The 24675-nt window shown below is 38.5% G+C and overlaps 1 protein-coding gene across 3 annotated transcripts in view; it reads right to left on the minus strand.

Annotated features, from left to right (window-relative positions):
- The window catches only part of gabbr1b (gamma-aminobutyric acid (GABA) B receptor, 1b), a 118931-nt gene that overhangs the window by 40428 nt on the left and 53828 nt on the right, over window positions 1-24675 (minus strand). For all 3 annotated transcript variants that reach the window (XM_026289062.1, XM_026289061.1, XM_026289063.1), the window contains 7 exons: window positions 15878-16038; window positions 9940-10074; window positions 7957-8127; window positions 5486-5587; window positions 4122-4187; window positions 3801-3992; window positions 21-266 (listed from right to left, as the gene is read on the minus strand). In XM_026289062.1, the coding sequence (XP_026144847.1) occupies window positions 21-266; window positions 3801-3992; window positions 4122-4187; window positions 5486-5587; window positions 7957-8127; window positions 9940-10074; window positions 15878-16038 (1073 nt within the window). The remainder of the gene's footprint in view (window positions 1-20; window positions 267-3800; window positions 3993-4121; window positions 4188-5485; window positions 5588-7956; window positions 8128-9939; window positions 10075-15877; window positions 16039-24675) is intronic.

Here is a 24675-nt window from a genome sequence, read left to right on the forward strand (position 1 = left end):
TAGCCAAAGCTGTCACTCACCGAAACCCCCTCGAAGGAGCTGGTGTTGAGGGCTCGGTAGATCTCCGCAGTAATGTCCTTGTTATTGTAATTAAAATCTTCCAATCTTCGTCCTTTTGCCTTCAAAGGCCCCACTGTCTTATTGAGAGCCAGAGCCAGAGCCCAAACCGCATCATACGCCAGAGGAGCTTCCTGAAACCCTCCGGTTTCCTCTGGATTCTTCCCACCCAGCTTGGACATCAGCTGTGCTAGGAACTCCTGTGAGGTCTGGATCAAAACAGAGGGCGTACGGTATCATCTGGCATGCATATGAAAGCATACGCACACAGGATTAACTCAGTGCGCTAACAAGAGCTTATGCATGATGGATTTTAAGCATGACCTCACTGTCGCTACAAAAGTGCCTAACTGAAAAAAAGCATCAGACTTCTGACAGCGAGAAAGCGAGAGAGGGGTCAAGGTAAGGTAAAGTTACAGTTCATAACCGTGGGATTGCATCATATAGACGGAGGTACTTTTCTCCTGGGTATGAAATCCTCATTCACACACACCAGGAGCTGAAGCACCAAAAATAAACTCCCGCTTTCACACACGCTCTGAAGATGTTCCATGTCATTATGGGGTACTGGGGGGAAAAAAGAGTTGGCACGCATTTATCGCGGCGGCATATGAAAACTGATTTCCTTGACATTTTTCACACCTTATAGAAACAGCTGAGGCACCTTCCTTGCTTCAAACAGGTGCGTTTTAGGAAATAAGCCAAGCTGCAGATGGGCATCTGGTGATTGCTTGATGCAAATGGACAGCAGACAACGTGTACGGAGAGAAACTGCGCCTCAAGAACCATTTCAGCTCTCTTTAAATTACACCCTCAAAGTGAATGACGGTAAAGCGAGGATGGGGGGAACAAATTATGGTGATGTTGAGCCAATTTAGCAAGGCCATCTTACCACAAATTGGCCTGTCCAACATGACAGTTTTTTTTCGTCAGATGTGAAGCATAGGTGTCTGGATACGTGCCCAGATTGCTCCGGATCCAGGAAAACAGCAGGGACATATGCGTCAAGCCAATTCCCAGCTCAGAGCACCGGAGTTGGGTGGGCTCCAGACAGCACCCCCTGGAGCTCACACCTGTCCATCCAGCTCTCCCAGGGGGACAGCAGTTGGACCCTAGCGTTCTGACCCCAACGAGACTCTTTGGGTTTTCAGATCTGAGAACAGCACGTGCACAGCTAAAGATATGAGGTAGGTTATGGGACGTTCCCAGTGGGGAAACGGAGTTAGTTATCAAAACAGAATTTGTATGGCATGCTAATCTGAGGATGATGTCATTGTTAAGCGTGCAACATATGGGAGCACACGGGACACTGGTGGACAGTCATTATGGGTTTTTCAATGACCGACGAGGACATGTGGAGAGCAGGGTGGCTGATTGCCAACAGGTACAGAACATACAGTAATTCACTAAAGACAAATTAAACAAGATACAGAAAAAGCTGAAACACTTATTCTAAACAATATTAACTAATGAAGATTTTTGCTAAGATTGCTACAGTGTTTTTAGTGGTTGTTAAAGTGGTATGTAATTTTCTAAATGTAAAAGCTAAATTTGCAGTAATTTGCACTTCCCAGCTGCTATGTGGTTGATAGGAGGTTATTAGTGATTGCTAATATGTTGCTATGCAGCTGCCATGAGCTTCTTAGTGGTTGCTGGTGTGTTGTTTTGCAGTTGATGAGGTGGTCTTAGACACTGCTATATGGTTTCTGTGGTATTTTCAGAAAGTATAGGTATTTTGCACTTTTTATGAGGTCTGATCAGAACTTTTTATCAAAATCCAGTTGCTTGGTTGTTGCTAGGGTGTTCTGGGTGGTTGTTTACTATCTCAAGTCAGAAAAGTCCACCCAACAGTTATGATATAACAAAGGCCGGTCATGTCACTCATCAACCATCATTGAAACGCCTCTCAGGCATGCAAATGCAGCTCTTTGAATGGGGAAACATCAAATTCTCCAAAACTGGTTGCCAAGTTTACAATTAAATTTCATGTTTGACGTTATTTTCCTGTCAAATGTCGAGAGCGCATTATTGTAGCACAAAAGTAAATTAATATAATGCGCAAATATCTCTGCTCGCACACGGAATATAATGTGCCTGAGCGCGAATCTCTCTGCTTGCGCGCGCGCTCTCAGATACACGTTGTTCTTGTAAGAATTTTCTCTGGGCTCACTCAGAGAGTATGCCTGCACTTAAAACTTGTTCAGTGCAAACCCAACTTTTACATTTTCACGTTTTAAGTACAGGCATACTCTCTGAGCGAACCCAGAGAAAATTCTTAAAAGAGCAACGTGTATCTCAGAGCACGCGCCCAGGACGCTACAATATTTCGCTCTCGACATAGGTGAAAGTCATCATAGCTCGCGTAGTATAGACCCAGCTCCCAGCCCAACTTTGAGAATAGATAAACGGCAATATTTTTTTTAGGAGAAGTCATGGCCTAGTGGTTAGTAAGTTTGTCTCCTAACCCTAGGGTTGTGGGTTCGAATCCCGGGCCGTCAATAACACAACTTGAACTTGAGCAAGGCATCGAACCCCCAACTGCTCCCCGGGCGCCGCAGCATAAATGGCTGCCCACTGCTCCGGGTGTGTGCTCACAGTGTGTGTGTGTGTTCACTGCTCTGTGTGTGAGAACTTTGGATGGGTTAAATGCAGAGCACAAATTCTGAGTATGGGTCACCATACTTGGCTGAATGTCACGTCACTTTATCGCCCGATAAGAGTCTCACATTAGCGCAGCACGTTAACGCAGATAACGGCCCACTACGACTCTGTAGCAGCTCACTGTTTCTATAACTTCTAACAGCAGCTGCAGTGACGTGCTGACTTTACTGTCAGGCTCTATTATTCAGAAGGCAGGGCTTCCTTTGATAGAGCGGCCATATTGAGCGTTGCATTTTTTTTTTTCATTCAAAACTATAAGAGTGACATATCTTGGGTTTTCTATAGTCTTTGGATATAAGTCTCTACAATATTCTTGTCCGTAGATAAGGCTTGTGTTCCTTTGGAAGCCTGATTCTGTTACAGGATTTAAAAAAAAAGGTATTTGCGACTTTTTATCTCCCTTTTTATCGGACACTTCCGAGAAAAAAGTCAGAACTATGAGATAAAAACTCAGAATTCTGAGTTTTTTTTATCACAATCACAAGTTTATATCTTGGAATTCTGACTTTTCTTTCCGCAATTCTGAGTATATATATCTGACAATTTAGACATTTTCTTACAATAGCAAGTTAATAACACAATTTTAACTTTATAAGTCAGAATAAACAGGAAATTTCACAAATATTTTTTTTTTCTCAGAATTGAGAGTTTGCAAATTCTGACTTCGTAACTCGCAACTGGAAGCTTTTACTCGAATTAAAATCTGAGAAAAATCTGAACTTTATTCGCAAATATGTCATATAAACTTGCAATCCTGACTGAATTTTTGCATAATTGTGAGTTCCCAATTCTGACTTTATACCTTTACAAAGTCATTTAATTGTAAAATTAAATGTCGCAATTACCTTTTTTTTTCGGTGACAGAAACGAGCTTCCATATGTTCAATATGTTCCTCCTTCAATATAATCCTATGGATATTTTTCACATTTTAACATCCAACAGGCAAAACAACAAAAACATTCAAGAAACCATTCAAGTCCATAGCACAAATGTGGCACGGCCTGGGCCTAGCCCCAGGACACAAACTGAGCAATTCTTATAATTAGGAATCAGAAAATAAAGATTATTCAAGTCCACTCACCAGGTTAGAGGCCCCTCGCACCGTCTCCGGATTGAGCATGACTATCTCAGTGGTCACATGACCCTCCACAGCTTCTGTCATCTGCTCCACAGTGCAGTTGATGGATGGATCTTTGATCTTGAACCAGTTGTCAGCATACCAGCCAATCAGAAACCACACATACTTTTTCCCATACAGCTTCTCCTTATAGACCTGCAGTTGTGTTGTGTGAAACAGGTCGGGTTAGGGAATGACTTGAGCAAAAAATGAACAGAAACACCACATTTCCCCTTTGACACTGACAAAGATTAATAATGCTCAGCTGGATGGCTGATTACCAACCTCACAAAACACTTTCCTGGCTTCCGTTTCGTAAAACAGGCCCACAATGATGCGAGCATCTTGCCGCTGTAGGAGCAGAGCGTGAATTGAGGGTTAGAACAAAGCAATGAATGCAACAATTTGCAAAAGTCTGTGAATTAGCACCAGAGGGAGGTTTGAGAGTGCTACTATGCATAACACTGCAGTAATTCTGGCTTGGACAAGCAGTCCAATCAGTGCTACTTTGCCCTCTCAGCGGTGTGCTATATTCTAGGTTACCATGGTTCCTCTGGTGGTACTCCATTTATCATGTGCACCAAAACTAGGGCGGCACACATGGCAGGCCTTTGCTAAACCGGCAGCCAGGGGCCCAGCCATCACTGGAGATAGCAGGATGGGGGAGGCGAGAGGTTCCAATTAAAATGATTCTCCTCAAGAATGAGATCAGATCCCCACACTGCTGTATTTTACTCCTGGACTTTAGCATGACAAACCCAGAGAACAGCAATAAAAATGTTTGTGTCTGCTTTGGGGGGAATCTTCATGGCACCAAAAAACAAAATAAATACATAAATATTTTTTGCTTAAAGAATTCTTACTTGCTTATTAATAGTTAATAAATTAGTAGTTAAGTTTAGTTATTAGTTATTATTATTATGGTATTAGTTCAGTTTTTTTTTTTTTTTTTTCTTTGTTTATGAATTTATCCCTTATTTCTTAAAAAACTTTTAATATTTTTTAGGAGGTATATTATAGGAGTTCATATTTATTGTTAAATAAATGTTATTTTATGTTTTTTTAAAAACATTGTATTATCATACAATTATAATACTGTAATATTAGAGAATAATAGACATTACAAAATCTACAAAATCTATAAGCAATCTTAAAAGTATGACCTAATCATGCATTAACATATATATTTGATATCTGATATGTAGTAAAGTGTAAACTTGGACTTGTTTTTGTGAAATTTCAACTATTATGAAACAAGTTTAATTCAATGATAAGAGGCTCTACTGAAGACAGTATGATGACAGACAATGTTGATTCAGTTCAGTTCAACAACAGTATCAATGCTGCAATATTTTTCAATTATGGACAAATTAAATTCAGCTATGAAGCAGAAGACAACAGTGTAATTATTCAGCTCAGTTCAGTTCAAGTTTGTTCTCATCCAGCACTCTAAGTGCCCTCAAACTGATGATATTACTGAATATTATGTGTCTTTCAGACACACTATTTGTATTTGGCATCTGTCTGATAATCGTTAGATGTTGTTGAGAACGCTGCTGATCTGATTTCTCTAACACGGCACTGACAGCAACACCTGTACATCACTGTGGCAGTGAGGTCAGAAATGAAATGAGTGAAAGTGAAAGCACCTTGAGGTTCTTGACGGCCACAGCAGGGTCCGTGAGGAAACTCTGCCTCACGCTGATCTCAATGCCTGCCTCCTTCACCCTCTGCTCTAGATCATCCAGAGTCTGAGAGAAAGAGAGAGCAAGAACGAGATTAAAGGAGAACAGAGAAAAAGAAGGAAGGAAAGTAAAGAGCGTAGAGACATCTGCAAGGAGACGGGAAGTGATGCGGAGTAGAAAAATAATATTATTGCTGCAGGAAGACAGAGATAAGACAGACATTGAGAACGAAAATGAGAGAAGAGAGAAAATTAGAAAGAGACTGGCAGATTTAATTTCCTTTGTTGGGACTTGTTTATGGTTTGCCATCCTGCGTCTACCAATAAAACAAGCGTGTAAATTTTAATACAGTCTGTATAACCTCAGGCTGCAGAGAGCAGGAGGAAACAAAGGAACAGAGCCAAGCTTACATCAGCTACAGCCCACAATCCCACATCCCAGATGTTGTCTTCTACAGCACACAGATACATTTCACCTAAAAAGCACACAAAACAGCATGCTATACCCTGAAGTAAAGCATGTGCTTCTCAAACCCTCAGTTACGTAAAACACAGCCTGTCTGAGTAGCACGACTCAGATATCTGGCATCAGGCAGGCACTCACTGCATAGTGTTTTACAAGGACTGTGTTTGTCCACGCTAGAAGAAAAAATGATGTTTAATGCAGTACAATCCAAGCAAGATGTTGACCTAAATCAAATAGACCTTAAATAAAATATAAAATACTTTTTTTATTCAACAATCATTCAATTGTATTTGTTTGTAGACATGTATAAGATTCTTTAAAGAATTTCGTTTCTGGTTCAAACCTAAATGGAGGTGGGGGCTAATTTGCATATTCAGATTTATTCACCTATATTACATGAGGAAAGCATGTAGAGTTTCATTCAAGTCATCTGAAGGCAAGAATAAACTATTTAACCTAGAAAAATGTGTATATATGTTATGTTTAAATATGTTATTTTGGTTTTCAAATGTGATTCTTACATCATTACCTCATCTGTAAGTCACTTTGGATGAAAGCAACTGCTAACCTAAGTGAAAAATAAATATACTAAAATGTTTTATACATTTATTTAATGCTAAGTATACAAAAAATACATTTACATGTTTACTACTTAATAAAAATACCCTGCAATTGTACTTTGGTACACTAAACCGTATACTTAAAGTCTTAAAGTATATTTGGCTGCGCTTAAGTGGAACTATTGCAAGTATACTTCAGGTACACTTTAAATATTGTGCATTTAATGAGCAATATTAGTCAGAAATATATAACAATAAAGCACATTTTAGGCTTATTATTAAGAAACTCCAAATAAATTTTAATTCAAAATTTTATATCAGTAAATCTCAAGCGATACGTCAGTATGAGATAAGTATATATTAAATGTATTTTAAATCTATTACTATGGAAATTATTAAATGTAAATGGCTCAAGGACACATACCTGTACTGTATAATTGTAAAGACAGAAGCAATATCAACTAGATGACTTTAAACTTCACCAACTATACTATTCTCAAATGTTTTATCTTAGAGTAAATAATGCATATAATTCCATGCAATGAAAGCATTTCATTTCAGTTGAGGTCATGTAAATAAGGTGGCAGCTGTGAAATACGATCAGAAGCCTTGAAAATCTGTTTGGAAAAAGTTTCAGGGAGTTCTGGAGTTAAGTTTCTGGGAATTTGGATAAAAGCGTCTGCCAAATGAATAAATGTACATGTAATGTAAAGGAAACAGAGAGCGAATGCACTTATAAAATAACATGCTTATTTTATATATTGCACTGTACTGCTTTAATACATTACACGTGATAAAACAGTTTTAGCATTTTAAACTGATTACTGGCCAACGAAAAAAAATCAAGATTTTGAAGGATGTAATATTTTAGGTCAAGGTCGATACAAATTGATTTTGCAATAAGAAACAGGAGGAATCGTTTCCAAAGAAGAAAAGGTTTTCATAATATTACATCAAAATGTAATAATCCAGTTCTGAAACAATTTTCTCTTTTGCTGACAAAAGGCTACTTATTTTTTTCAACCACACTTCTAAGTGCAAACTCCAACCTGACATAATCCGGTGAATTTGCATTGGATGAAATCAAGTCCTGCCCTAGATTTTTGTCCTCACTGGAGACACTGGTTTACATTCACATGCTTACATTTCAAATTAGTCACATTATAGAAGTGAATTGGGTTTTGAATGTCAGTTCAAGCTAATATCACTCTTCATAACTATGCAGAGCAGGAGTTTGGGCCAATTGCATTTTAGAGTGGGCGGGGCTACCCAGTACAAGGGACAATAAGCATGTGCCCAACACAAGATTCAAATGATAATGAATCTCTACTAGTTGCTCAGAAGTAAGAAAGCTTTTCATTGCATGATTATTGCTCTTAAAACATCTGTACATGTAAACATCTCACTCACAGAGGTGAAGACTTCGGTGGTCTGCTGGATGGTGGCGATTTTGGTCCACTTCCACTTCTGGAAGAGTTGCACACGGGTGGGGTTGTGCAATGTGGCTGAGGGGTGCGTGCGGAAGAAGGTGGGGAAACGCTGACGGTTGGAGAGTGCTGGTGAACTGGATCCGTAGGACAACTGCAAGCAAATATATCAATGGTGATAAGAAATGAGCAATAGAAAAACATTCACATATCTCCACCATACAGACACTGAGACCTTTGAAGGAAATTGAACGAATATTTTTAAATAGAAACAAGCTAGTGAAGAAAACTGTTTGATAAAATCACCCGCAGGAAAACCAGTACCCAAGGGGCTAAATTATCTCCAGCTGGGTTGATCACAGTTCACTGGGAACAGCTTTATTTAACATTAGAGAAAGTAGTGTGCGAGACAAGCATTCAAAGCTGTGATAAAATGTTCAAATCCAAAACACAGGTGTAAAAGAAAAGAAAATAGAGGTTTAAATTTCAACATTTCCTGTTCTGTGTTAATCAGGCAGTCAAATCAGATGACAGCAGAGGTTTTTCCAATAACTCAATGTCATTGTCGTTGAGTGACAGGACTGCTGAGGGGGTGGAAAAAAGGAGGGCCAGAGGGGGGATATATAGGTCAAAACTCACATGTGAAGAGAAAAAGCTCTCAACAGATATAAAAATAGAGTGGAGCATGAAAAATAAAGAGACTGATTTATTTAAAAAAAAAAGACAAGAAAAAAAGAAATAAGATGAGGCAGAGGGAGTGCACTTCAAAGACAGGCTGTAAGTGAAAGAAAATGACATAAATATCTGATCCAAAATGTCTGGAAGCTATTTCAATGATTTCGGGTATTTGAGCGAAATGTTCTGGGATGGGAATGCATTTGAGTAACTCATCTTCACTGTGGTATAACCTTTGGTATGACCTCAGTGATGAGTCCTGTTGGAGAGTTTGGTTTGGGATGTACAGAATCATGCAGAAACCATAAAAACCAAATGCCAGTGACTACAGTTATGTTTTTTTTTTTAAAATAAAGTAAGTATAGTTCAAATCTGTTAACATATTTACAGACATACTGCTCGAGGCTTACTGATATAAAAAGTATAATTAAACCTTATTTGGATTACTACTCGTGCACAATACACATTTCTTAATATTAATGTGTTTTAATGCAACTATTGATGAGGATTGTATGATCTTTGAATAATATTGGTCTTTAAATGCAAGACATTATATTATAATATACACAACTGCAGGGTATTTATATTGAGTACATAAATATGAAAATGTATTTGTAATATTCTTAGCATGAAATAAATGTATTTGAAATACATTAGTGTATTTATTTTTCACTAGGGGTGTAAAATTATCACAGCAATTTAGTGTAACTAACTATAAGTCCATAATCAGATTTTTTTAAGGTAATGTTATTAATCCTGCCCTCTGATGAGCACATACAATTCAAACACATCCTATCTGATCGACCAAACTCATCTTAATAAATCACTGCGGACCTTAAGTCAGTTCAATCATATGAAATAAAACGATAAATTAACTTCTTCAATGCTTTCATCTTCCACAATAACGGATCTTTCAAGAAAAAAAATAAAAATCTTACTGACCCCAAACTTTTGAACAGTAGTGTATATTTTTAGGTTTATTTTTATACATTTATGCATGCATTTCACATATTCTCTAACAGTTCAAATAATGAGGAAACACATATTCTAAATAAAAAGAGTTCTCAACTTTCTGGCTGCAAGATGAGGTGTTAATTTCATATCTCTAAATTCTTAATTTAGACAGTGTATTTTCTTTAAATCCTTACAGCCTTAACAATCCAATATTTGTTGCAGAAAAAAAATGTTGTTGTCACTTTCACAAACCTTGAGTTTTCCCTCAACATCCTTGAATCGACATCTCATCTATAAACATTCAAAGCGAATGAGATCTGATGAAGAGAAAACCCACCACTATGAGGTTCCACATGCGTGCGGCTTCGGCCACTAGTGTGGACACAGAGCTGCAGCCTGGCATCAGGACGATCTTTATGGGCTCCGTGTACAGCAGGTCATACAGCAGCTTCGTGGCCTCACCAGGATCACACTGAAAGCAGGGAGAAAAACACTTTTAAATATATAATCTATATTCAGATTTGAAGCACAGCTGTCACTATTCATGAGGCATCCTGTCACTCCATGCTCAAAACTGCATACCTCGACAAAAAAATACATAAAATTTCACACTGTATATACATTTGCCTCTTCAGTATAAGGACCCCCACAGGGAGAGAGACTAAATTTCATACTGAATCACAAGTAGAGATAAATATGTATGGGAAAGCAGAACAGAAGGAAGCAGAGACAGATAAAGCAATAAATACACAAAGAGGACAGCTGGAGTCCTCCAAGGACACATGCATTTACTCAAATATACACCAAAAAAACAATGTTTGTTTGCTAGACATGTACTCTCATCAGTTTTTAACCCAACGCCGACAATCAGCATTTTTTTCCCCTTCCATTTGTCTTAAAATCACTGTCAATGAGAAATCAATATCTTATTTAAATGATAATAGTAGGTTAAAGCCACAATTGATCTTGTGTTGAGTTCAAACCGAGTTGCAGGAAGTGGCCTTGAGCACAGCCAGCATTTCTAAAGCTTCATTTCTGGGAAAAAAGAAAAGCTTAAACGGGGCAAAACCCAAAAAGAATAAAAACAAACATGAGATTAAAATGATTCAAGGCTTGATTGGTGCAATCACGTAAATTCAATTGGCAGAACCCTGTGGCGGCTGACTGCTCTTTACTTATTGCGTCTAATCTTGCTTCCTTATCCCGACACATCTCTATTTATGTCACTCTTGGTGCTTTTAATTTCTTCTAAACATCCTGCTAAACTACTCAAATTATTTCAATCACAACAAAAGCAGCATTTTAGTGAGAAACTGCTTTTCTTTTCAGAATTACAATGATTTCCTGTGAAAAGCATGAACACTCCACAGTTATGTGAGAGAGTTTCTGCAGCTGTCTCTTTTGGACACATGCACATTCTTTTTAATAAAATACATAAAATGAGCATGATTGTACATAATGTGTTCAGGCACATGGTGTGTCCTCCAGAGTCCTGAGCAGACTCTCTCCAGACTCCCTGTGGGTCGTCAGTAGAATCACGTCCCCAGAACGGAGACTTTGTTTGGGCTCTAAATCTCCTCCCTGTCCTGACTTTCCAACCCTGAGGGAAGCCATGCGTGAGCCTCACTCTTTTAAAGCACCTGTGTCCCACCGAATCAAAACAACTACAAAAATTGAATTCAGATTTTTTGAAAACACAGAATGCAGATTAACCTGAAAATAGGAGGAGTATTTCCTTATTTGACGACTCATGTAAGGTTAAAATACTATTTGTTACTAAAAAAACTATTTTGTGTTCTTTAAATGATATTACTTATATCAACCAATTAGCATTATTATACATTATATTAATCAAAAGTAGAGTCAGTTAAGACATTTATAACATTACAAAAGATTTCCAATTCAAATAAATGTTGTTCTTTTAAACTTTATACTCATCAAAGAATCCTGAAAAGATTTCAGTAGCACAACAGTTTTCAACACTGATAATAGGAAATGTTTCTTGAGCAGCAGATTAGAAAATTAGAATGATTCCTGAAGGAGTAATGCTGCTGAAAATTCAGTTTTCTTTACAGAAATATATAACATTTTACAATATATTCAAATAGAAGTTATTTAAAAAATAATACTATTTAACTGAGAAGATGCACCAATAAACGCTGAAAATGAAGTGGATTTGCGCATCTTCTCTATTAACAACGGCTCTGTGAAGTAACAGCTGCTCGATGTGAAATCACGCACCTGATGGAATTAACCGCTGATTAGAAAACAGGTGTCCTGACGTTTAATCCTACCCTGTCAGATTTTCCTACCCTGGTTTACTGCGCACGCGCACATCAATATCGCGTCCTTTGTCTCATGCTAAAAAACGATATTTAATGTTTCTGCATTACTGTAAGGGTAGGTTTAGGGTTAGGGTAGGTGTAGGCTTTAATAAAAACGCAATCTAATTGGTAGAAAATAATATTTATTGTTGGTTTCCTGTAGCTGTATCCCTTCTAGCTACAACCGCGAATATAACACATAATTACTGTATTTGCAGTACTGTAAGGGTATGATTAGGGTTGTGGTAGGTGTAGACATTAATAAACCATAACTTTACAGTAGCATTTTTCGTTGTGGAATTGTACTACCCACTGTTTTAGTGGGAGGTAGGAAAATCTGACAGCGTAGGACAAATCGACAGAACACCGGCTTTACTGACGAGATGCGCATTAACAATCGGCCGATCGTGATCGGAGCACCCCTACTATTTAACAATGTTACTGTTTTTGTATCAAATAAATGCAGTTTTAGTGAGCGTACGAGACTTCAAAAACTACATTATATCTTACAAACCGAATGCTTTTAAACAGTAGTGTATAATTATTAATTAACATTACTGTATACAAACATCAAATTAGAAAGTGAGTCTGAGTCAAATGTTAACTGCTCTGATGGATTCAGCACATGTGATTGATGCAAACGTGTATCTGTTTTCATGATTCTGATTTCAACCAACTGATTAAAGGAAGTGACTTACAACAGTAATTTGTTTTTAGATCGTAACACGCTCACTGGTCTGTTTGTTTCTGCATGCAGTCACAGTGAAGACAACACAGAAGAACGACGTTCTCCCACTCAGCTAAAAAAAAATTATTTTCCATGGTGCTGGAGATTAAAAGCGCAGAAAACACTAGTATTTGCTGCTAATAGTAAGTTCACTAAATATGAATAAAGCTTATAAACTCTAAAATATTTTTTTACATTTTGTCTCAATGCACTCATTCTTGTTTGGAGGACAAGAAAGGACTGAATTAGTTTAATGGCACACTCTTTATGAAACTTAATTGCCTAATTAAAAGTGCATAAAATGATCAGGATACTTGATATTTGCATAAAATCAAAAAACATAGCATTTCTGCAGGTCAAACAGTAGCACAAGGTCATGGGTTTAATTACTAGGCAATGGATGAACTATATGTCAAGAATTTAAAGCTGCGGTAGAGAACTTTTGACGCTCTAGCGATTAATAAACAGAACTGCTTGCGTCTTGCGGAAGAACATCGTATCCGGAACTACTTCTCTCTGTTTATGTCTATGAAGAATCACAAAGGTACTGGGTTACTCCGCCGCGGTACCCCCGAAGCAATCTAAAATAGTCCGAATATAAACACTTATTATAGATGCACCCTAGTGATTCAGGACAAGCTAAAAACACGGTTTGGAGAATGGATTCATGGCGATTATTATATACATTTTTCTACATTTTGAACACAAACAAAGCTACGGACCGCAGCTCTGATTGGTTATTTTTACCGGGAGCGGATGACTTTCTGCAAATGGCAATAGGACACTGGGAGGAGCCAGAGGAGCTTGATTTTTTTCACAGATTATCTGTCTCATATTCTACTGTCAGGACATAATGACAGGTTTAATAAATATGTAAAAAATATTTTTTTTTTACAAAAGTTCCCTACAGCACCTTTAAATCTCCCTGTCAGAAATGTATTTATTTTCTCTGAAATGGACACATTTTCTGTAAGTAAAACCCAGGGCAACCATGCACATGCTCTTTCTCTCTTTCTACACTTTGGAAAAAGCGCTGATGAGCTAAAATCCTCAACATAAAGCTGGAGTTTAACAATCTCCATTGAGATATTCTGCTTAAATTAAATTGTCATACAGCTAGTTTGTGTTCCTTCACATGCCAATTTGCACTGTTTGTTGAGTAAATCTGCCATTAAACCTTCTTAGTGTCAAACTGTAATAAATCCTAACATGCATCTTGACTAGATTGGGGTTGCTAAATAAATGCAATTATGCAAGCCCTGTGCCACAATACAATGTCTTGTTTTTGTTTTATTAGAAAAACTAGAATATAATTAAGAATTACTGCAATTAATATTAGGATTTTCACTCTTTTAGCTTTTGACTTTCATCAGTTTTCATAATGTTGATGTTAAATGACAACAACCGTGATCAGTAATGACAATTATAATTGTGAGCAAAATAACTTTGATTATCAGTTTAACCATTATGCAGCATGACTAAAAAATACTCTTTCCTAGACTTTTAGTCAACTAAACAAAAACAGGATAAGTTGACTACATGTGTAAAAAACAACAACTAAAAATACAAGGCTTTTTTCTTCTTTCTCACTTTTGAAGTGAATGGGAATGCAACATTTATATTTGTTGTAGATTCTGTTGACTTCTCTACAAATTTACCCAACTACAAAGACTTACACTTCTGAGAACTCTGGAAATTAGAGTCTACTTTTAAATTCTGACTCTACAGGACTGAAAATAACTAGAACAAGGGATTTCAGAGTCTCTTCCATCATTCAAATCAGTGAACAAACCCCAAAAACACATTAACGACCCCACGGTGCAAGTGTTAAGGCCAAGTGCTCACACTGGGACTCTGGGGAAATCAGGCACAGGTCTAGTCCATACTAATAAGCTTGCCCCCTCATACCATCCCTATCGCCCCGTGGAGAGCGTCCTACTCCGGTCCAATCAGAACGGCCCAGCACTGCGCTGGGTGCAGGTTTAATGAGACTGTTCCTTCTGTGGCTCAGGAGGGAACATTTGGGTCTGAATACCTAAAATCCAACTCAGATTAAATGTTCCTGCTTGCTTTATACCTCCTGATGACACAGCGCTTTCCTGCTCTCTAAATGTAGCTGTCCGTGGTGCTGAATCCTAATCAGATGCAGCTCTCTGCGTGAGAGTGTTTCTGTGTGCATGTATTCATTCAGATCTGCAGGGGTCCCGAGTGCATCCACCTACCGCTTGGGATCAGAAACGATGCTCTCAATATGTCTGAGTGCAGACAAAAGAACGGCATTTCATACGTCTATAGTCTTACACCAGCCATCTAATTTCTCCCATTTATCCATCTGCCTCTGTTTATGCAATAAACATAAAGGGCTGTGCTTTTTTCTCTCTTTTGTCAGAGCAATCTGTGGCCTTATGTGTTTGTTTGAACAGCAGTGGTCTTGGAAACTGTTGTCATGCCAACCTCCACCCCCAGTCTCTCCTCCTTCTCCTGTATCTTTGAAGCGGGGTTCCAATGCAGACCCGTTCCGACCAATCACGGCGAAGCTCTAAGCAACACCAAACAGTCACAGGGAATTAACTGTTTGCGCTCTGCATGTATCTGTATGTCTTTTCTGTCTAAAACTCTGGCTTGCACTCTGCATATGTGTGTGTGTGTGTGTGTGTGTGAGAGAGAAAGAGAGAGAGAGAGAGAGAGAGAGAGAGAGGCAGTATGTATTGTGCGTGGGAGGAGGGACGCAGGTGGGAAAGATGGAGAGAAGTACAGAGAGAAAGTGAAGCAAATGGAAAGATACGAACAGGAAAAGTGGAAGGTATATTGAGCTGCTCTGAATAGATTTTTGCCAGCAAAACAGGTGACAGCATAACGGATGAATAATATGATGCTATCAAAACATTTCTCTGCACAGCTTTAATGAAGTCATGCTGAATCAAGTACAAATTCCCATTTAAAGAACATTATGTTCATTAGCTTCCACCAAACCCCTATTAGCATACTACAGCTGACCTAATATGCTGTCGTAAAATGTAAATTTGCTCAGAAATCTCCTGTGAACACAAATCTTCAGCAAGCCACTGATAATGACTCTCCACACTGTTTGAATGAATAACATCAACAGCAAGTAAACACTCTTGTGTAGTGACTAGTTCGGTGCACACTCAGTTGCATGCTTTCAAACAGATAATGGAAAGATGGAAAGTAATTAAAGAGGCTCACATGCAGTGCTCACTTACCATACTGTCATAGTAGATTAATTCAAGCTCATAATCCGGAAGAATATCCGTTCTCTTGTTCACCAGATCCAGGGCCATTTGGGCAGCAGGGAGGCAAGCCTGGCCACCCGGCCATCCGCCGCTCATCGGGAACAGGGCTCCGATGTAGAGCTTCTTCTTGCCTAGAACCGGGCAGGACCAGGAAAACAGTAAAGTAAGGGTGACCAAAACAAAGTAGGAAGTTGATATCAAGCGCCTTCCTCTGCTGTGATGCTGCCAGGATAGTTTGGCCATAGCGGGCATGAGTGTGTGCCAACACAGTTTATGTTCTTGATGTTATTTTACATGGAAGGCAAGGCTGTAGGTTTTTGCCAAGAATTTTACTTTCATAAATAATAATAATTTGAACGGTATAAATTTCAGTCTCCTTTAATGCTGAAATTATTCATTCAAAATATCACGTGAACGCTGCACTGTCGATTACCCTGAACTCCTATAGATCTCTAATATACTTTTAGACTCACTAAAATACCTTTACATTTTCACCGTTGATGCATTTACGACGACAACATCGATGGCGATTCAAAGGCATGTGGTTTTAATTTCTAATCAACGTGATAAATCTGCGGAGAGGAAATTTAAACTATTATAATCTCGTTAACTAGGTCCGCGTATTGAACTAGCCAGTGTTTAAATCAACGGTAATAAAAACGAACTCTGTTTCAAAGGTTCGCCAAAGTTTTAAATAGCCGAAATCAAGTCAACTGACGTTAAAAGTTAACGAAACGTTACAAACAAAACATTCACGCGAAACAACGTCAACGAGCTCGAGCGATACAAACAATAACAATGTGTCGTTGTCTTAGGAGTTTTTCGTGCTGTAGTCTTATACTCACGCTTCTCCCGAACGAATAGAGCACAGAAATGACCGTTACATGTTTGTTTACAGAAAGCGCAGCGTTACGGACGGTCCGCGGGAATCTGTGCGCGTCTTTAGACGAACCGAGACGGTCAATTCGGTGTGAGAACCGATTAGCGCTGAAAAACGGAAGATGTCTTTGTGGCTGATTGGTATAAAATCCACTACGGAAACAAAAGGAACGAGAAACGAAGTCACAGCATTGAGTGAGTGTGTTGTGTTCGTTGGAAGCAGCAGGAGACTGAGAGAATCTGTTCGTTTATGGAGAGAGACTGAGAGCGAGAGAGAGACTGTATGAATCTGCGTGTGAGAGAGAAACTGTGAGAGAAGGAGAGGAGAGATAGAAACGAGTGTGTGTGTGTGTGTGTGTGTGTGTGTGTGTGTACCTACTTAATCATATTTTGGGGACAAATTTGTACCCAAAAGTGAACAAAAACTTGACAAAATCGCAAAATAAACAACAAAGAAATTAATAAACAAAACAAAAAAAAACTCTGTTTGGGGAAGTCCTCACTTGTAAAACGGGTATAAAAAATAAACCAAGTTTTGTTTTTAAATTGTAAAAATGGTTCTTTGAGGGGTAGGGGTGGGTTTAAGTTAAAAAGTGTATAACTACCTTTACATAAAAACAATTGAAGTCTATGTAATGTCCCCATATATGTATGTGTGTGTGTGTGTGTTTGTGAGAGAGAGAGAGAGTCGTAGATGTGTGTGTCTAATTTTCCTTCTCCGTTTCACAGAGCACTTTGGATTTGCAATCCCTTAACAAAACCACTCAGGTTTATTACCCACCCATCTCCCTGGGTTTTTTTTTTCTGCCAACTACACCCAAGCCATCCGCCTCGGATCCACATTTTTCTTTCTCTCACTTGTCTATTCCTCAGAATTTAATTATAGCACCCAGTAACATCTTCCCTCTCTCACAACTGTATCTTTACATTTTCAATCACGGTTTAGTCTGTTTTCAAGTCACTCACTAACTCTGTTGATGTTTTCCAATCAATTTAAGGATTAAATGTATCCTGAACCATTTTAGACAGAACCTACTATCCACTACATTATGAATCACATGCTTCGTTCCTCTCTCCCACACACCTTCATCTCCACTGCACCATCTATTTCCAAACTCCCAGCCACCGCTCACACTAATCCTGCACCTTGCAGCAGATACATCGTGGTAAACAGGATCCATAGAGGACTGACTACATGTGCCTGACTGTAGTCTTCAATAATGTATCTCCAAACTGATGGGCCGACATTGATCCTTCGCTTCCTCTGACTCTCTTCCTCACCTTCCCCCGAACCCAATGTTTTCCTCCGAGCTGAGTGCCATTTTTCTACACATTCAGTGGCTTCAGTAACACGTTCACCCTTCTCACTAATCCTGAGAGTTGATGAGAATCGCTGCAGTGATCTGTTTTCTCCTGCTCTGTTTATTCCCAGCACACTCTTGACTCATCTTGCAACTTCTCTTTCTGCAAAAACACAGCGCAAGCCCAGTTACATCACATAGATACTCAAAGTAAGGGATGGCATGGGCCATGATCGAGCAGACCTCGAAGTGAATAACGTAGTTCCAGATATCGCTTTCAGAGGATGCCTTGGGAAATTAAGATTGTTACATTTTCACTGACATTCTGGCACAAAGCTGATTAGCGATTCTGTAATACCTACATGTTTTAAAACAGCAAGATTAATTTTTTCGTTAGTGAAGCACTTTAGGCTCAAACGAGATGGAATAGCTGCAGAGGTTTCAGGCCACCCTTCTGTTTCTCTGTCTCACAAACTGTTTCGATTTTCACATTCTCTCCTACATTAAAACCTAGAGGCGCTGGTTATATATCAGAGAACTGGTATTAGCTTAGGAGCTGCTGCAAGTGCCCTGGGGTTGTGCCACAGCTGAAATGCACCCCTGTATGTGCGGCGCATGCAGAGTGGCAATTATCCTCCAGGGTGGCGCTGGAACTCAATTCTAGACCAGTTTACCCAACTTGTAAGAGAAACCTCAGAACTTCAAACAATTAGGTAAGCAAATGCAACTTATAATTCTGAACAAGCACAGCAATTTTTATGTAGATTGGCCTATAGGTGGCACTATAAAATGTAAGGTAATAGTTAAACATTTCTATGGTAAATTACTTGGCATTGCTAAAATTGTATTTTTCATCTGTGAAACATAGTAGAATTTTAGCACTCTTGCTGAGATCTCAGACAACAGGACCCGGTCTGAATGGTCAAATGTGGCAGTGATCAAAACAAAAACTGCCCAAAAGTATGGGTGTGCGATAATGACAAAAATATATACATCCTGATAGCGATAATTAGACAGTATTTTGCTGAGCATGTTATTGTGCTGGTATTTTATTAAATAGTAATACATGAAATTATTTTGAGGAAAATATACTGTAAATATAAACATAAATAACTGCATGAGTGAGTCACTTTGTCATTCATTCAACGGATTCGTTCAAATGGCTGATTGATTCAGTAACAAAACACTGTTGTGTGTTGCTCAGAGATGCAAAATAGTTCTCCTGTGGCTTTATTTGTTTACGTCATTAAAAGAATTGCAGCTTATTTAATTTTTCGCAAAAACTACTTTTGTGGTATAGTCCTAGATTTCTCGCCCAATCAGAAACAAACTAGTGCTCCAGAGTTCACTACAGACGGAATATAAATAATAAAAATGTTTTGATTCATCAAAACAACAGTACTTGAAGTTAACTTAAGACCATAGAGTGAATGAGTAAGGGATAGTCTGGAAACACAGTCCATATGTAATTAACTCGTTTCTTTTTTAGCCAAGTAACACTTTAATTTTCAACATCACTATTCATTTCAATAACAATTCATTTTTTATTTAAATTATTCACACCTGTTCTTATGAAAGGATTCTGATCTAATTGGTATGCTAATATTGATGCTGCAGCCTCTGGCTTCAGTTGCCAACCATCCAGACGGGCCAGTGATATTATCTGAAAAAAATCTCTTAGCTAGAATAGATAAATACATAAATATACCATCAACAATTTTAGGCTATTTTCCATTGATTTCCTCTTTAATGTATGTCAGGTGTAACCAATATTTCTGGAGGGCCACTTTCCCCCGGAGACCCTGGAAGTCTGTAGCCATCCTGAAGACCTTGATAAGATAATCAGCGAGGAGATATTGGTATGCTTATAACCCAGGCTTTCTTGCTTGTACCAACACGTCGAAAGGCCAATTTCATCATTTAGGAGCCTTCCAAAACTGAACCGGACACTGGTAAAATATTTATTATACTACAACTCCTTGCAAAACTTAGTCATAACTTTGTCAGATTACACAGGTATATTTGAATGTGCAATGGTCCATACTAACCAGCAAAACCTTGACCTTTTGTTTTCTAATACTGCATGATAAAAATGTGTCTTGACTTGAAGTGATCGATTAATTTGAAACTATCTTCATTAACTTTTTAAATCTTCAAAGTTTCAGTAGAATGGACTTTCACTGGAGGGACAGAAATCTATTAGGATCAATTTGTCTTTGAAAGTGAACAAACTTTCTAATGGTTTGGAACATAATTTTGATTCACTAAAAAGAACTGGTTCATTAGAGTCATTTATTTAAGAATACACAGTAAATACTGTGCAGTAAGCACTGTACTGCTATTCCATCTCTGTCAAAATGTGACAGATAAATATTCCCTTTTACTGTCCTTGTATCGTTGTCTCTTTCCATGCATTTGTATTAAGAGGACTGAGTAGCATGTCCCAGGCTGCTCGGAATAGGATCGCGTCACAGCAGACTGGATGTCACCAGAATTAGTATGGATATCCGCACATGCTTTTTGAGAAGAATGTCAAGGTTGAAGGCGACTGGGGGAATATGAGGCAAAACTGCCTCTCGAGAGAAATCTCGCCGCTGTCATGCACAGCCCCACAAAGCTGCAGCACGTGGAGGTCAGCAGCTCTACCCCACACCCCCTCTGCATACACAAAGAGCTGGCAGCAAGCTGTGGACGTCCCCGTGGGCCACCTTTCACTGTGTCTGCCAGTAATTCAAACACCTGATGCACTCCATTGCTGCCTTAATGGGGCCAATTAAACCACTCTCTTCAGATCTAAAGGCACAGATCATTTTAAGATACAGCCATATCCACACTGTCTACTGGTTGGTGGGAAGTCAAATGGGATTGATGCTGAGATAACTGCACAATTTGACATCTAATTTGAGTTTAAATGGACCTGCAGCCAGATCTCCAGTGTTTGATGGGCTCACACTCACAGTTGGAGGAATGATCTGAATCTCTGTCATTGTGTTCCTGTTCTCTGAACCTTAAAACTGCAGATGGGAATTGTAATGAATTAAATGTTTAAAAGGCAAATAATAAATGCAATTCAGTAACTGGTCTGTTATGTGTTTAACAACAATACTAAACAAACAAAAAACGTGGTAATATTTGTAAAATCTCACATTACCTACCAGTCAGTAGCTACACTAATTTAAGATCCACTTCAAAGAATCGGCACATAACAGCCAATTGTTCAGAAGTCTGGCAACACTGGTTGAGTTGTAGGTTTTGATTCTCTAAAATAAGCCAAATTATAAGATTCATTAGTTCAGGAGCCATTTGTTTGTTTGGAAACTAGACTACACAGTTTGCACTGTAGGTTTATAAATTATAATTTTTGATTAAATGAATGATTAGAACCATTCATTCAGAAATTTGACTTAACATTGTATGTTTTTAATTTACTAAAAAGAACTGACTAAAAATGAGACAATTAGACTGCCGGAAGAACTGTATTCTTTGAATCAGTGAAAATAATCTGCTCCGTTGTGCATGAATCAGATTACATTGACTCTTACGAGCAAACCCTTTTTAGTGAATCTAAAACCTACAAATTGTTCAAGAGTTTGGTTAAGCTGTAAGTTGTAGATTCATTAGAACAAAAAGACATATTGAAGCAATTTGTGTGATAGTTGACACTTCATTTGCTGTATGGTTTTGATTAAAAAGAACTGGCTCACAAAAGACCTTCATTATGTAATCAGATTATTCCAGTCTCTTTTTTTTTCAAAATGGAGTAAGAACCAGTTCTTGATACCCAACTCTATTTAAAACCCACGCATGCAGTAACATCCATATGTGTTCATTCCAGGTGCTGCAGTGAATCTGGCTTTTCTAGACAAATCTGACACCGTTCCTCAAGTGAAGGGCAGCAGCTCCACAGCCATTTAACTCACATTACTAATATGCCTGGGGCTTGGAATCACAACCTAGCATTAATTACAGGATTGAGTTGCAGGGTCTTAATGAAAGAGCCTTGTTTGCATTTGTGCAATATTTCTTACTAGGCCATAAAGTTGGGGATTGTACTCATTATAGGATACAGCTGACAAAACACACTCAAATTCTAGAACACAACTGTACAAGAGTGTTTACTATTATCTTGTCCACGAAACACCTAAAATCAACTGTCAGGGTATATTTATTCTTTAAATTGTTAAGAAATGTCAGAATGCACAACAATGTCCTGGTTCAGAAGCAGATAAATGGGCTGTGCTGTAACCCGCCATCAAGACACATCTTGTCGAAAGAAAATGACACTTCATCCACATCATATTCGTAAGAAAGACCATCATTTTACGAAGAAAGGCTTCCTCTGCAATTACAATCGATTCTTTGACCTCTACAGACAAGCGGATATAAGCGAAGTGACAGGTGGTTGCTGGCTAATGATCATGGTTTGCACAAGTCGCCTTGCCATGCCACTTCTGCAAGGTCACAGCGGGACATTCTGATTGGCTGTTCTGGTTGCCAGGTCACAGCTGAGTAGCTTGATTGGTTCTTGAGGTTGCCAGGTCACCAAACGCATCAAGGCAGCCAGGCAGTTGGGCACCGCTGATATGCATCACGTTCTCTGAGCGCACAAAGGACGAACAAAGGTGTCTGCTGTTATTTTTCACAAGGCATAATTCAATAACGAAAGAGGTCGACACAATATGCGGAGGAGAATCAAAACCAGACAAGCAAATAATGCATGACTTTGAGTAAATAAATACCCAACCCCCTACAGACAGTCTGGGGTGCGATCTCAGCATCCAGCCAAAGAATTCCCTCTCATCACCCCAATAATCCTTTTACTTGGCCGCCATGGTGTGCGTTCTCCAAACAGATTTGTTAGATTTGACACCAAATTTCATTTACCACTAAATGCCAGAGTTCAGAATTGCATCGTGGCCCGTTCCCCAGGCCTCTAAGAACTAAATGAATCGGGGAATATTAGGAGACGGATCACTCAGCCGCCATGATGACTGAAGAGCCAAGGCACGATCAACCATGGAGAAAAAAAGACACACGTCAGAGAAGTCTTAAACTGTGTCTGCGTTGGATGCTTTAATAACAAAGCAACGGAAGAATCTATCCGTGCCTGGATTGCGGCACAGTGAGCGAGCCGCAACTGCAGCTCCCGGCTGCTCTGTTGAATTGGAGTGTGAAATATGACCAGGCGCTGCTTAATAACACACCTGCTGTTTTCAACGTCTGTCCCTCGAAATCCTGCGCTAGCCCACTGATGGTTAATGCTCCTGGCTAAAAAGCGGCATGCTCTAAAGCGTGTGGTTCTTATAAATTACTGTTGAGCTCAGTCTGTTTGGTTCATTCAAACACATGCAGTTGCACTATCAGAATGTAATTATGCAGTTCTATTATTTGCGTCTGGAACACGCTACATAGCGGACAGCAGGTAACGGCAATTTCCAATGATGTCTTTTAAGTCTTGCTGAGAAAATATTCCAGTGCTCCATTGCTGTCAGCTGTCATAGCCATCGCCTTTGTAGCACTGAACGCCATGGTTGCAGAGGCGCTATTTTGCATTATTTTTTTACACTCACTGTAATAAGGGGAATGACAATAAAACTACATGACGTGCATGCCTGCTAGAGAAAACTATGTGGTTTTACTCCACCTCCTAATTCTGGTTTTGGATTTGGCTGCATTTAAATGGCAAGGTTTAATGCACAATGTCTGTTTACATTCACTTTGGATATTATCGACTAACAAATAAAATATCAAAAATTGATAAAACCCCACCAAATTGATCTATACCAGGCTATAAATTGATATTGGTCTGCCCTGTGTGGTTAAATGTGGTTTTGTCTCCATTAAAGAGAGTTTGTCTGCATATAAAGCTCATAACAAAATAAAACAGACCGGAAGAAAGATTAATAGGTAAATCATGTACTTCAATATTTCATATCAATCATAGGAACTCTCATATATTTAGTAACCTGAGCCTGTAATTAAACAATAGCACTATTCAGATAGAATTGTTTCTTAGGGTTATGCCTGTAAATTAATTTGTAATGTAACGTATGCTGAGTTCTGTCAGTCACATGTCTTTGTATAATACAACACGGTGGAGAGAATGGTCATCATACAGTCCTGCAAGTAAAATTATTATGATATGATTTTTTTGTATATATAAATGTACAGCAATTTATTGCATACCTGTTGCCAACATTGCTTCAACTTAAGAGCTCCCACTCACATTTCTGTCATTTGAGCCTTAATTTTACCAGACAATATACCTTAAAGCACAGTGCAACTTGAAAAGGATGACTTTTGGATTCATTCCGATTTAAATATTCTTGTGGGTAGCAACAGAAAAGCAGACATTTCCTATTTGACTAATCTAATCCCTGTAAATGCCGAAATGACTTCAACGAATAGAGCTAAGAAACAAAGAACTAAAAGAAGAAATCAAACACAGTTGCATCTAGGTCAGTGTATCCAGATATGAGATATACACTAGCATAACCTTTTTTTAAAAGAAATTAATACTTTAAAGAAATGGTATATATTTTTAAGATTTTTTTTTATCTTAAAATAATTTTTTTTTTTTTTAAGATA

This window comes from Carassius auratus, chromosome 19, assembly GCF_003368295.1.
Source record: "Carassius auratus strain Wakin chromosome 19, ASM336829v1, whole genome shotgun sequence".
NCBI lineage: Eukaryota > Metazoa > Chordata > Actinopteri > Cypriniformes > Cyprinidae > Carassius > Carassius auratus.